This window comes from Nasonia vitripennis (genome assembly GCF_009193385.2).
Source record: "Nasonia vitripennis strain AsymCx chromosome 2 unlocalized genomic scaffold, Nvit_psr_1.1 chr2_random0010, whole genome shotgun sequence".
NCBI lineage: Eukaryota > Metazoa > Arthropoda > Insecta > Hymenoptera > Pteromalidae > Nasonia > Nasonia vitripennis.
Genome location: NW_022279617.1, coordinates 80,365 through 94,335, shown reverse-complemented (window position 1 = coordinate 94,335; position 13,971 = coordinate 80,365). Strand labels below are relative to the sequence as shown.

The following is a 13,971-nucleotide window of genomic DNA, read 5'->3' as shown; positions in this document are numbered from 1 at the left end:
CATAATTTAAAATTGATATTATATAAACTTCATTATACTTTTTGTATGTTTTTATATATTAAAATTAAAAGAAATTATATATTCAAACAATCTGTTCTTATTTGTTACTATTCATAATTATTTATAATATAAAAAGCTAATCATAAAAAAATCTAATTACTGTGATCTAAAATCTAAAAACTTTGATAATTTCTTGTTGAAAATTATAATTGTTTGAAAAAGTTGATTTATTATAGATTCAAACCGTAGTTGCTAAATACTATAAATGTCTAATTATGAGTTTAAATGATATTAGTTTAGGCGCTGCATTCTTCTGCTTAGTTGGTAGCAGTCATACAGGCATACTCTTTTATGAATTCGTATCAATAACCTTGTAAGAATCCCTTTTACTAACTTCTATAATGACCTTCAATTTATCCCCACTGACTTGTTACAATAACCTTGAATTAATCCCCCACTATCATACTTTGACCTTGAATAACATGGAATATAAGGAGCGCTACAGCTTCGCAGAGTCACTTTCTTTTCTCTCGTGTACACAAAAAAGTAAATCATGACGACATTAGTTGACAAATGTGTTACTTACTTGAAGTTTTTAGAAGAAGCAGCTAATCTTCTAAAATATCATAATCCAAAAGAGGTATTTGATCGATGGAAAAAACATTACAAGCTTGCTCTCAAAACTTTGCGAAAAGTCTTGAATAATAGCAGTCTAACAGTGCAGCAAAAGCAAAATGTTTTACACATTACAGCAAGAGTGGAGTGTATTCGCGTGAAACTTCATACTTTAGTAGTTAAAAAAGGTGGAACACTCACACAAAATTTGAGTCAACGTATAAAATGGATTTATTTAGATAGTGCTTTTAAAAATCGCATGCGTACAAGCGTTATTGCTAATATTGAACATATCGATATTAGTGCATTTTTAGATGACTCATCTCAGCTTTTTACAAGACGTATAAAGAACATCTTGAAAAAGTGTGGAAACGTTTTAAAAATAAATACTGTTTTATCGTGTAAGTTTAAAAAGTTAAGTGCTGAAGGTGATATAATTGAGGTGAAAAATTTTAGTACATCTAATGCAGAAATTTTCTTATCAACTTCATTAAAACAGTGGTTTATTGAGAACGTTAAACTCTTTTAAATGCGATTGAAGAATTTCAAGATAAGGATTCCGGCTGGACATTAGATTCAATTATCAATATTCAACTAAATATGATCAATTTAAACGCAATGCGAGGTGGTATTTCATATATACCATTACCTAAATTTATTAACGAAAAAAAGCTTGTATAAATGTTAAAAATACAGACAATCAATGTTTTAAGTGGGCAATTTTGTCCGCGCTTCAACCAGTTTCTCGCCAAGATCATCCTGACAGAGTCAATAATTATGTCAGATTTGATGGAGAATTAAATATGAAAGGAATTGAATTTCCAGTAGCTTTGAAACAAGTATCTAAATTCGAAAAGCAAAATAATGAAATTTCAGTGAATGTTTTTGGTTTAGATGGGATTTTTAATGTAAACGATTATCATTACGTTTACATTAAAAATCTATCAAGATTGGTGAGTAGTAGTCTGACACGTACAAAGAAGAAGATTCACATATGTGACCGATGTCTACACTTTTTTTCTACTCAACAATATTTAGAAGCACATCTGCAGCAATGTAAGCTGATTAATGATTGCAAGGTTAAATTACCAAAAGTTGGTAATGATATCATAACCTTTAAAAATGATAGATTTCAAGAAAAAATACCATTTGTTATCTATGCAGATTGTGAATGTTTATTAATACCGATTAATGAGTCAGAAGATGATGAAGAAGAAGATGAACCAAGGAATACTACAGCATATCAAAAACATGATATGTTTAGTATTGGATATTTCTTGAAATGCAGTTATGATGATTCTTTATCTCGATTTAGCAGTTATCGAGGAGAAGAACCGGTATTGTGGTTTGCTAAGGAATTGAAATTGATAGCTGAACAAATAGATAATATATATGGAAATGCAATACCAATGGAAAATCTTAGTTTAGAGCAACAAATATCTTTTAACGAGCCAGATACCTGTCATATTTGTGAAAAATCGATAGATGGTAGAATTAAAGTTCATGATCACTGTCACTTAACCTCAAAATATCGAGGATCTGCTCATGCTGGATGTAATTTGAACTATCAAGATTCAAGAATAATTCCAGTGGTTTTTCATAATTTAAGTGGGTATGATGCTCATTTTATAATCAAAGATATATCTAATTGTTTTCCAGGCAAAGTTGATCTTCTTCCCTTAACAAAGGAAAAATATATTGCTTTTACTAAGCATATTGAAAATAGTGTGATAAAGCTTCGTTTCATCGACTCATTCCGCTTTATGGCATCATCTCTCGATCAATTAGCATCTTTTTTGAACGAGTTTAAAATACTGAAATCTGTTTTCTCAGATTTGGAGGCTAGAAAATTTCAACTTTTGACAAAAAAAAAGGTGTTTTTCCCTACGAATACATTAATTGTATGGAAAAACTAAATGAAACAGAGCTGCCTGCTATAGAGAAGTTTTTCAGTTCACTCACAGATTCAACAGTATCGCAAGATGATTATGCTCATGCGCAGAAAGTGTGGACAGAGTTTGAAATAACAACTCTTGGAGAATATTCAGATCTTTACATGAAAACAGACATACTACTATTAGCTGATGTTTTGGAAAATTTTCGTGATCAGTGTTTGACTGTATATGGTCTTGATCCAACACATTATTATACAACACCTGGCTTCACCTGGGATGCAATGCTTAAAATTACTGGTGTTAAATTGAAACTGATCACGGATATTGATATGTTACTTTTTATTGAGCGTGGTATCAGAGGAGGATTAAGTCAATGTTCTCATAGATATGCTAAAGCTAATCATAAATATATGAAAGAGCATTATAAATGCAATCAAGATAATGTATATTTTATGGTTATGCAATGACACAATCTCTACCATATGATGCATTTGAATGGATTCAAGATTTTACAAATATAAACGTGCAAACTATAGACGATGATGCACTTGAAGGATATATCTTGGAAGTAGATCTTAAGTATCCTAAGGACATTCACAGTATACATAATGATTTACCTTTCTGCCCAGAGCATATGAAACCTCCTGGATCCAAGCAAGAAAAACTATTAGCTACTTTGATGAATAAAAACAATTACGTTATTCATTATCGAGCTTTAAAACAGGCTTTAGCAAATGGACTTGAGCTTGTTAAAATTCATCGAGTGTTAAAGTTTAAACAATCTCAATGGTTGAAGCCTTACATAAATTTAAATAGTTCTATGAGAGCTAAAGCAAAAAATGAGTTTGAAAAAAATCTTTTTAAACTAATGAATAATGCTGTTTACGGCAATACTATGGAGAATGTACGTAAGCATGTTGATGTAAAACTCATGACAAAGTGGGAAGGACGATATGGCGTGGAAGCTCTCATTTCAAAACCAAATTTTCATAGCAGTGCAATATTTAGTGAAAATTTAGTTGCTATAGAAATGAGAAAGACTAGTGTATATGTGAATAAACCTTTTTATATTGGTTTGTCAGTATTGGATATTTCAAAGACTGTTATGTACGGCTTTCATTATGATTATATGTTAAAAAAGTATGAAATAATTGTAAGTTGTTGTACACAGACACTGATAGTTTGATTTATGCAGTAACCTGTAATGATTTGTATGAAGATATTAAATCAAATATAGAACGATTTGATACATCAGATTATCCTGAAAACAATGTTTTTGGAATGCCACGTATGAATAAGAAAGTTGTAGGACTAATGAAAGATGAATGCAATGGAAATATACTTACTGAATTCATTGGATTGAGAAGTAAAATGTACAGCACACGTGTTGATAATATGGATTTTGTAAAGAAAATCAAAGGTATAAAGTCGTCAGTTGTGAAAAAAACTATTTGTTTTGATGACTATGTAGACTTTTTGCAAAATCAAAGAATTTTGAAAAGAAAGCAATCTGTTATTAGATCAAAATTACACAATGTTGAAACCATACAGCAAGAAAAAATTGCACTAAGTCCGTACGATGATAAAAGATTCCTGATACCAGACAGCAACGAAACACTGGCTTGGGAACATTATAGAATAAAGTGAGTATAAACCTTTACAAAATCCATAATGATACATCATGTTTTTAGAAATATTATGAGAAAATTTAAGTTAGTATAAATTAATTTCAGGTTATCGAGTGCTGATAATAACTCAAGCAAACAAAATAAGAATCTACGTTTTAGTGATAAAGTTTTGATTCATAATATGTGTACATGGACGTTTGCATATCAGAGTGCTCGACGTGGTGAATGGATGCAGGCTGCATGTGATCGTGAACGTTTTAGAATGAGGATTGAAAGAACGGGAGTAATTATTAATCCAGTGCTTTTAAAAAAAATCTCACAGTTTTGTTAATACTAAGCAGAAAAACATATAATGGAAAGTTATGTGTATGTATATAAATAAATAAATAAATTAAAACGAAATTAGTTATAAATGTTGTTTATTAATTTTTTCCTCATTACAAATCATTTTTACTTATCCAACTATTATGTGTATCATCGAATACTAACCATTTTACATAGTAATTATTACAGCGCTTTTTAACAACTTTTTCTATCAAATAGACATCCGGACACTTCGTTTTTTGTAGTTCTTCTTCATGAAATCCTCCAGCTATCGGTCGATTTTGATAGTCTTTCAAGAGATAAGTATATGGACTCGTATGATGTACTCGATCAACAGTAAAAATCTCAGTAGACCAGTTGGGTGTATAACCTTTCTCAAAAATCTGTTTACTTTCACTTACTCGAACTCTATGACCTTCTTTGAATTTAGCACATTTAAATAATGGATTTGGATCAACTGTGACATTTCTACGTTTAATGCCAATTGTTCGATGCTTAGTATCATTATATTGATTTAATAAACTTGATAAAATTTGCAACCATTTATGATTTCCATTCAAACTAAACAGTTTCCACATTCGAGTTTTAAGTGTACGATTAAAACGTTCACAGATTGAAGCTTTCAGATTGCTGTAGGTAGAGTACAAGTGTATTTTATATCGTTTTATGAGATTTTCAAATTCCTTATTATAGAATTCCTTGCCACGATCAGTTTGTAAATTTTTCGGAACGCGTCCTTGCTTCAAAATAGACAGCATCGCTGCTGCTACATCTTTTCCAGTCTTCTGCTTGATTGGAACTGCCCATGCATATTTGGAAAAAATATCAATTACTGTGAGCATATATTTATAGTTCTTATTGTCTCGAGCGTAAGGTTGCCACGTTTCATCAATATCTCGAATATCAACTTTTCTGCGTGTATAAATAACGTCGAGCAGGCTTATGCAATTCTTCCAAAACTTGATGCCGTTGATCCATAGTTTTAGAATCTTTTATAACCTTGTTTTTCAGGAAAAGAATTAGTATTAATAGAATATTTCTTCTCTTCTTTTGTTTTCTGATTTTCAAATGTATTGTTATCAAGCTTTTTATAGCTTTGTTATAAAATTTATTCTTCAATTATAGACTGAATTTCATTCACATGGTTTTGATTGCCAGCTGATGTTTCAGCTATTAATAATCTCAATCGATTAACAAGTTCGTTTGGATCATCCCAGTATTTGTATAACGTCTTGCAATTTTGAAGGGAGGGGGTAAACCTGAACCTTCTTTAGACGTACGTTTATTATCCTTAATGACTGACATTTTTGCAATGTAGTCGACAAATTTTTTTGAATTTGAATCACGTATTGATTCCTCTTCCTTGTAATATTTCTTATGTGCACTAGTTTGTTTAACAATTTTAGCATAGTCTGATAAATCAGTTTTATTTATATTAGTGAATTCGGGTTCTTTTTTAAACAATAATTCAATCAATCCGGGACTCTTTTTATACTGTTTGATTCCCAGAATAATAAACTCATTATCGTAGGAAAAAGGAGTGTTTCCAATATAAAAATCATCAGATTTTTTACGTACACCATATATTAGATCTAATGCTTTTGTATCACCTCTTCTTATCATCGTAATATATTTATCTATTACCAAATCTTTTTTATTACCTCTACTCAGGGTATTAGTATGTTTTACTGTATCTACTTTTAAGCTTTCATCGACATACACTGGTTTTTCTTCTTCTTCGTCCACTACTTCCCTTTCTTCTTGTTTTAATTCATAATCATCAATACCATCATCGCTGTTTTCTTCTTTTTTCACTATACCTTTTTTCTTGAAACTTTACTCTGCGTTTCTGTGATATCAATCAATTTTTCAAGTGGTTCAACAATAGGTTTAAAAGTAGTATTTGCCACATGTTCAGCATCTAATTTACTTAATTTTAAACTATTATATTTTCGTTTGATAGCTTCTCGAGCTTTTTCCATCTGCTGAAGAATACCAATTTGCTCTTCAAAATTAGCCATGTTGACCTGTTAGTGTCTTACATTCAAATATTTGATCTATTTCAAATTTGTCATATCCGTATTAACGTGATCATTATAAATATGCTTTAGATTCATATCATCTTGACGGAATATAATTAAAAGGTTAACATTATTACGTACAAGATGTTTAGGAACTTGAGCATATGACTGACAGAGGTAGAAAGAATCTACACACTTATGTCTACCCATGCAAAAAATGCTTTAACATTATCTTGTTTTTCACAGGCAATATCATCAAATATCATTATCGAATTTTCTCGAGCTTTGTCTGGCGATACAACAAGATCATGTTCACTAAACGGTAGATATTGAATCCCCTCGATAGGTTCAACGAGTTTCCTTAATAGCTGATACTTAGGTTGATTCAAAGACTTTGAATAAACGTAAATATTCTCAAATTTCAATCCATTTGGATGTGTAATAAGAGATAACATAGCATTTGTTTTACCACAGTTTGACGGTCCACAAAAAACTGCTCGGATTTTATCTGGTAAAAGATCCCCATGTCTTTTTCCCTTACGTCGATCTGACTCTGTCAGAGTGTCAAAATTTATAACAGGAAGTTTGAGTGATTGTTGTTTCACATCCATACTGTATGAAATCTAAATCGTAACTGACGTACGAAATTATAAAAAGTAACATTTTATAACTTAAGTCCAGTAGTGTATAAATCATTGAACGCTCGGAACGCTGCAAATCGAGTATTGGCTGAAAAAGCTTGGCAACGTGTTAAAGCTTCAGACTCTAGTTTGGGTGAAAAGGCTGCAGCATACGCTGTTACAAATATCATGAAAGTTAAATCAAAATTTGGAATGGGGTTAAAGAAGTGTAATAAGAGAAACAAGAAGTTAACTTTGAACAAAATAATAAAAACTGCTTCGAAAGCGGTAACACATAGCAATGACTCACGCGTTGCAATTAAAAGTGCTGTTCAAGCAGCTCGCACTATCATGCAAAAAGCTGGTGGTAAACGTAATGTGAGTTTACCAAGAATACTACCTGTTTTCAAGTTATTTTAAAATAAAATACGTATGATTCGTCTTTCAGTTTGAAGCTATTAATCGCTTACTTATACAATGAAGAACATAATCATACAATCATTGCCTATGCTATTTAACTAATTATAATAATAAAATTTTCATTTGGAAATGTGCGTTATTTTTTATTCTCCTTTCCTTTTTTGAGACAGTGGTAGACCTTTTTTTTAATCAGAAACTAATTTATTATAATACATTCTCTTACAAAATTTTATAATTTTATTTGAAAAAAGAATTTTACAATTTATTGCCATACAATTCAAATTTAAACATTTTTATAGGTTAAATTTTGAGCAGGTGTGTTCCTTCGTTTCAACTGCAGTCTGCTACAGTGGATTGGCAGTACTGCCCAAAACGTTATGTTCTACGTAAACCCTAACGTATACGCTCAATTGTGGACGCAGCTTAAAGTATCGCATACAGTATCGCACACAGTATCGCGCACAGTATCAGACGCAGTATCGCACACATACTCTGGAGTATTTCTTTATCCTCGCGAAATATTTGAGCCACTTTAACGCATTCTTCGGCTCTTCTAAGTTCGCCGTATCCTTGATCCTGACTAGCAGCCGACCTGCTTTCCACCAGCTCCCACCGAGTGCGAACTGCACTGCTCGCTCAGCCAGCTCATGTTCCCAGTTACCGTGCTGTTGTAAGAGGAAGAAGCTCTGTTGGTTCAGGCTTTTTATGTTCGAGGGGCTGAAGCACGCTTTGTTGCAGTTCGGGCATTAGACTCTTAGGTAATCGAGAGGTCACGGCGCTCCTCCTAGTGAATCATCAGGATAAGCTTCTGCTGGTCGGTCAGTAGATTCTTGTGCACCTCGCAGAGCTTGCGCTGCTCGGCCAAGCCGTTGCATTAGAGGCGAGACAGACTCGTCGCAAGAAACTTCTGCAGGTCATGCGCGAGCCAGTAATAAGTGATCAATTAAGTATCATATGATTTTAATATACTTACTTACACGCGCTTGCTTGTTCCTACATCTATCATATGCATTGCGACTCTTAGCATTAGCGCACTGCACTTCGACATTACTTCTTAAAACTTCTCGAGACTCCGCGATTACTCCTTAAGGCTGCTCCATCACTTACAGTGACTGCGCGCGAACTCTTGCTGCAGATATAGAATAATACACATTAATAGAGGGTTAAGTAAACAACAACAATAACCTGTTATGCCTGGAGATCGTCTGAAGTTATTCGCTTGGCCTTTCTAACCTTCGCCAAAATCGGCGCAAATCCGTACGGATTCTAAAACACCCAAGAGCTTCCCCCTCTTTCACATGTTCCAGTATGCCTATAGTGTTCTCTACTATTTTTTTTTAATTTTTTTTTTTGTTTTCTTACAAATGTTTGCATGACTGATAGAATAATTTTATAAGTTTGACAGTGTGAAGTGCGCAGGCAGTATTATAGATTGGATTATGATTTGTGCATACTGTGACGCTCTTAAATGATGTTTTGTATGGAAGCCATATTGTTGAATGTTGTAGACGGAAAATTTGAATCGTTGAAGCCAATTCTATTTTAATGCACCGATGACAAAAAATTTTGATGTGTCATGTAAAGCGTCACGAAGCAAGTTTCCAATTTGAGAGTAGTCATGTCCATCTGTTTTTCACCTTATGCCACGATAATTATGTTTAGGCCAATTGTTTTCCCTTTGCATTTTGTCTGAGAGTTTTTTCCATGAGAAGGAATTTTTGAATGTTAGAAAAACAGGATCACTATTTTCCTTGAGAAATATGATTGCTATTTCCTTTAGAATATAATCTTCTTCGGTTTGCTTGAAACCAGTCGTGTCTACTGCATACTCCATTTTTCGGTGCAGCCTAGATGAGCTTCTTGACATCTCCACTGATAGGATTGTACTGAACGACGCGATCGGGTAAGATCAAGCAGTATGCTCAAGTGTTAGCAGGAAAATCTTTTTAAGCCTCAAATTCCACACGTATATCAACAGGAGCGCTCTTAAGGGATTCATTTTGTCGTGAACAGTCAACAACTACGAGTGGTGCTAAGTTGAGAAACGAATACTTTGTCAGCAGCTGTTGCGGATCTTTTCCATAGTAGGATTTTTGAAAATTAGCGTACATATCGTAGAGAATGGCAAACTCATTTTTAGATATGTCGAGATTCATATTGTTGTATGGATAATATTGTGAATTCAAGAAAAGTTTCACATTACTCCACTCACAATTATCAAATCGACTGGCGTTTGCAGTTCTCGATGATTTTCTCTTTGTTTGTAGTCCAAGAATCACAAAACGAGGTTTTTCCAATTGATTTGATGTTTTCACCGTCCAGACGTGTTTATTAGTGCTCGGGAGAAGAGGATATTCAAATAACTACCAAGAACGGAAACACATGGAGATAGGATTATCTCTACCAATGTAATTCAATAGCTGGATATTTTGTTTATCAGAAGCAACAACATATGGCATCAACCACTTTATCTTTGTTACTTTTACTTCGTAATCTTCATAAGTAATTACACCAGCTGCTACAGTACCTTCCTGGATTATTATGTTCAAGTCGCTTCTCGATCTTATGAGAATGAGCTCATGCTTCATATTAACTATAATCTTTTTATAGTCTTCTGCTAAACTCAAGATCATACTCAGTGGAATGGCAACGTCAAAATTTCCCTTGTTATCAATCCTTTCATAACACTGCTCAGACTAACATTTTTAATTTTATCTGTCTCCACAGCATTAATCTCATAACGAATTTCATCAAACAGATGACAAATGGCATTGTTGACAAATTTAGTTTTAGCAAGTGCTGCTGATCAAGTGGCGCGGGAGCGCCACGAAGGCGAGTTTGAGAAGCAGACGACGCCTCGGCGCCCGTGACACTATTTACTTCTATATTGGTCTCTCGAATTTTCAATTAAGGAAATAAATTATTTATCATTCATGTAACCAGCTAATTTTGATAAATGTTTATACTGGTATGCCAAACTATGATTTTAAACCAAAATATCAGCAATAAACCAGCTTTAACATAATAAACAAGTATGCAGGTGAACAAAAATGCTGAAATCACTTGCTTAATTTTTCTTCAGCCCAAAAAGTGGTAAGACCGTTAAGTTAGCTGCGTGCAGTTTGACCGAGTGGTTAGACTGTGAAGTTGGCCGCACAAGCTATTGAGCCTACATTGTCTGCTCCTCTGCTTGAATTATAAATGTGTGCTCCGTAGTATTCGGTGTTTTGGTGTAAAAATCTTTCAAGGAAGGTGTCTAGATAAATAGGGTAGCTGATTACGACGTCTAGGTGGTGCGCTCCGTGATTTTTGGTGTTTAGATAAATGAATCATACGAGGACGGCATCTAGGTGTACAGGGCGGCCGATGGCGAGGTCTAGGTAGTTCGCACCGTGGTTTTTGGTGTCTAGGTGTTGAAATAATTCGAGGGCGGTACCTAGGTGTACAGGGTGGCCGATGACGAGGTCTAGGTAGTTCGCTCCGTGGCTTTTGGTGTTGAAATAATTCGAGGGCGGTGTCTAGGTGTACAGGGTGGCCGATGACGAGTTCTAGGTAGTTCGCTCCGTGGTTTTTGGTGTCTAGGTGTAAAAATCATTTGAACGCGGTGTCCAGGTGTACAGGGTGGCCGATGACGAGGTCTAGGTCGTGCGCTCCGTGGCTTTTGGTGTTGAAATAATTCGAGGGCGGTGTCTAGGTGTACAGGGTGGCCGATGACGAGGTCTAGGTAGTTTGCTCCGTGGTTTTTGGTGTCTAGGTGTAAAAATCACTTGAACGCGGTGTCCAGGTGTACAGGGTGGCCGATGACGAGGTCTAGGTCGTGCGCTTCGTGGTTTTTGGTGTCTAGGTAAATAAATCATACGATGACGGCGTCTAGGTGTACAGGGTGTCCGATAACGAGGTCTGGATAGTTCGCGCCGTGGGTTTTGGTGTCTTGGCGTAGAAATAATTCAAGGGTGGTGTATATCAACAATCAGTGATCTCATGTTAGTGATAAAAATGTTACAAAAAAGCTTTGATCTAAAGGTGCTAAATATGCTTATATTTTATTTCTACGACGTCGAATATGAAATACTCAAAAAAATTTACTAAAAAGGATTGAAATCTCTAAAAAAAATAACTTTTAAAAAAGTAAAAAGTTAGGCAAGTTTAATATATTTCGCAACAAAATTACAGATTGAAAAGTACTAAGATCAATCAAACAAAGTCAAGTTTATTATATTTAATCGTGATGAAGCAAGGAACAACTCTCAAGATAATTACTACGTAACTTGCCATGCCCGTTTCATTGTACTTATGGTGTTTGTATGACGTTCTAATACATAAAAGGAAATTTTAGTTGTTCACCAATAAACAAAATTAAACGGGCATGGCAAGTTACGTAGTAATTATCTTGAGAGTTGTTCCTTGCTTCATCACGATTAAATATAATAAACTTGACTTTGTTTGATTGATCTTAGTACTTTTCAATCTGTAATTTTGTTGCGAAATATATTAAACTTGCCTAACTTTTTACTTTTTTAAAAGTTATTTTTTTTAGAGATCCACCTTTTACTTGCAATTTTCCACATATGTGGATAGAGCTGCGCGATGGTAAGAGACATAGATCTTGATGTTGAAATCTTGTCGTTAGAAATACGAATTTCATCGCTGTTGTCAAAGCTTAATGATGAGTAAGGTTGATATGCGTGTACTTCGTAATGAGCAATAGACTCATCAAATGCGACACCTGATTGAATGCTTAGAATTTCGTCCATTTTTCTGGAAGCAGCAAAGAATTACACACGTGAATTTTTTCCACAAACTTTTAGTCCTAGACTTTTCAGAAACTGAATGCTCTTGCGTGTTAAAGGTTTGAGTTTCTTCGATCGACTGATGACTGGATGACATCATGGCTGACTTATGTATGATCCAGAATTGTAGACGATACCCATTATACAGATTTGATGTGGAGTCTAATAGTGATTTCCTCTCCTCGAAAATTCACCAAATTTCCATCCTGATCGACGATTCGAATTTGTAGATGATCTATGCACTTAACACTGAGCGGTAGATATGTGACGGAACTTCTATGATTTTATATCCCGGAGGTACTCTGGGAAAGAAATCATGGATTGTATTTTTTATTACTGATATAAGCACCTCCAGTAATATTGCACTCAACTCTGAGTGCATTGATTCTTAATATTTTTACTAGTAAATCAGTGCTGTGTTGAATGTTCTTTTTGAGAATGCGAGGAGCAAAGCCAAGGAGACGGCCTATGGAATCGTTAGGTGTGAGATCTATCGGATGACTGCAGAGAATTTCACTTCTAAGAGTATTGTTGTTAGCTTTATAAGAGAATTCAATTCCATTGGATTTCAATGTTTAATGGCATCAATCACATAACTGCCAGTAGGAATACTAATAACAGTATCTCCGTTTAAATGCAGTTTATAATTTGAATAGTCAACATTGGGAATAGAGTTAAATGATAAAAGTTCAACTAAACCCAAGACAAGATTTCCATCCTGTGGTAGTTCAATCGAAGGAAAATATTGCGCTTCTAGGACAGACGAATTTCCTGAGAGACTTAGATTGAAGCTATCTTCCATGACTGATTGGAAGATAATGATTCCATTTGTCTGTGAGCACCTCTTTTATAGTCTCCCAGCTAAGAAATAAAGACAAAGATGACCACATATAAATGAGTCAAAATTTTGATATCTTTTATAGTTGTATTTCACTTCCTTCACATCAAAATAAATCACTTCAGGATCACGTTTGCGATAGCGAACCCAGTGAGTGCCTCTATTTTGAAAGTCATCCAAGTTTACCATTGCTGATTCATTATGCAATGGGCCATCGGGAGGTAGATTATTTCTTATGAAAACACCACGGAAATCTGAAATTTTCATCATATGAGCATAATTTTTTAGATCGTAGTCAGTCAGTGCACGATTTGGCAAAGTTAAATCGAAGTTTTTTTTTCTACTGACTCGATGACCACGACCTATATGAGGTTTCATAAATAATCCCATTCCACTTTTATAGGGCTTGAGGTAGAGACCTTTGCCTAAAGTAATAGCTTCCATGGCCTTGTTATGCCTCTTACTTTCTTCATGATTTTTCTGCGCAGCTTTAGCATCATTAACTGCTTTAGCTATTCCAGCAGTACCTCCTGCTAGAGCACCGGTGGCACTTAGTCCTGCGAACAATGGAATGAGAAAAGGAAGAACTCCACCAATTTTTGATGGAAGCGGCAGAACACGTGGAATGATAACTTTTTTCTTTCTACCTACACTTTTAACAGTTTAACGTGCACCCTTCAAGGCTGATTGAATAACCTTGCGAGAGTGTTTACTTGCTATCATTGATTTTTTAGCTACAGTCACTAACTTATTAAATTTCAGTCCCATTCCAGTTTTTCCTTTTAATTTCATAGCATTGCTAACAGCAAAAGCAACAGCT

General features: G+C 34.4%; 1 protein-coding gene across 1 annotated transcript; it reads right to left on the bottom strand.

The window, feature by feature from the left end:
• Positions 1-4,575: 4,575 nt before the first annotated feature.
• Positions 4,576-6,483, bottom strand: LOC116416568. The gene is made up of 3 exons (XM_031925494.1): positions 6,283-6,483; positions 5,392-5,461; positions 4,576-5,294 (listed from the first exon to the last, which is right to left on the bottom strand). Exons 1-3 carry the CDS (start codon positions 6,481-6,483, stop codon positions 4,576-4,578), a joined length of 990 nt encoding a protein of 329 aa, XP_031781354.1.
• Between the last annotated feature and the right edge of the window lie 7,488 nt (positions 6,484-13,971).

Bases quoted from the DNA above. Each gene is read 5' to 3' on its own strand.
- LOC116416568 (XM_031925494.1), bottom strand. From the start codon at position 6,483: ATGGCTAATTTTGAAGAGCAAATTGGTATTCTTCAGCAGATGGAAAAA. The intron at 5,462-6,282 runs GTATAGTGAAAA...CTGAAAAACAAG, and splicing joins GTAAAGTTTCAAGAAAAAAG to GTTATAAAAGATTCTAAAAC. The intron at 5,295-5,391 runs GTTATTTATACA...ATATGCTCACAG, and splicing joins ATTGCATAAGCCTGCTCGAC to TAATTGATATTTTTTCCAAA.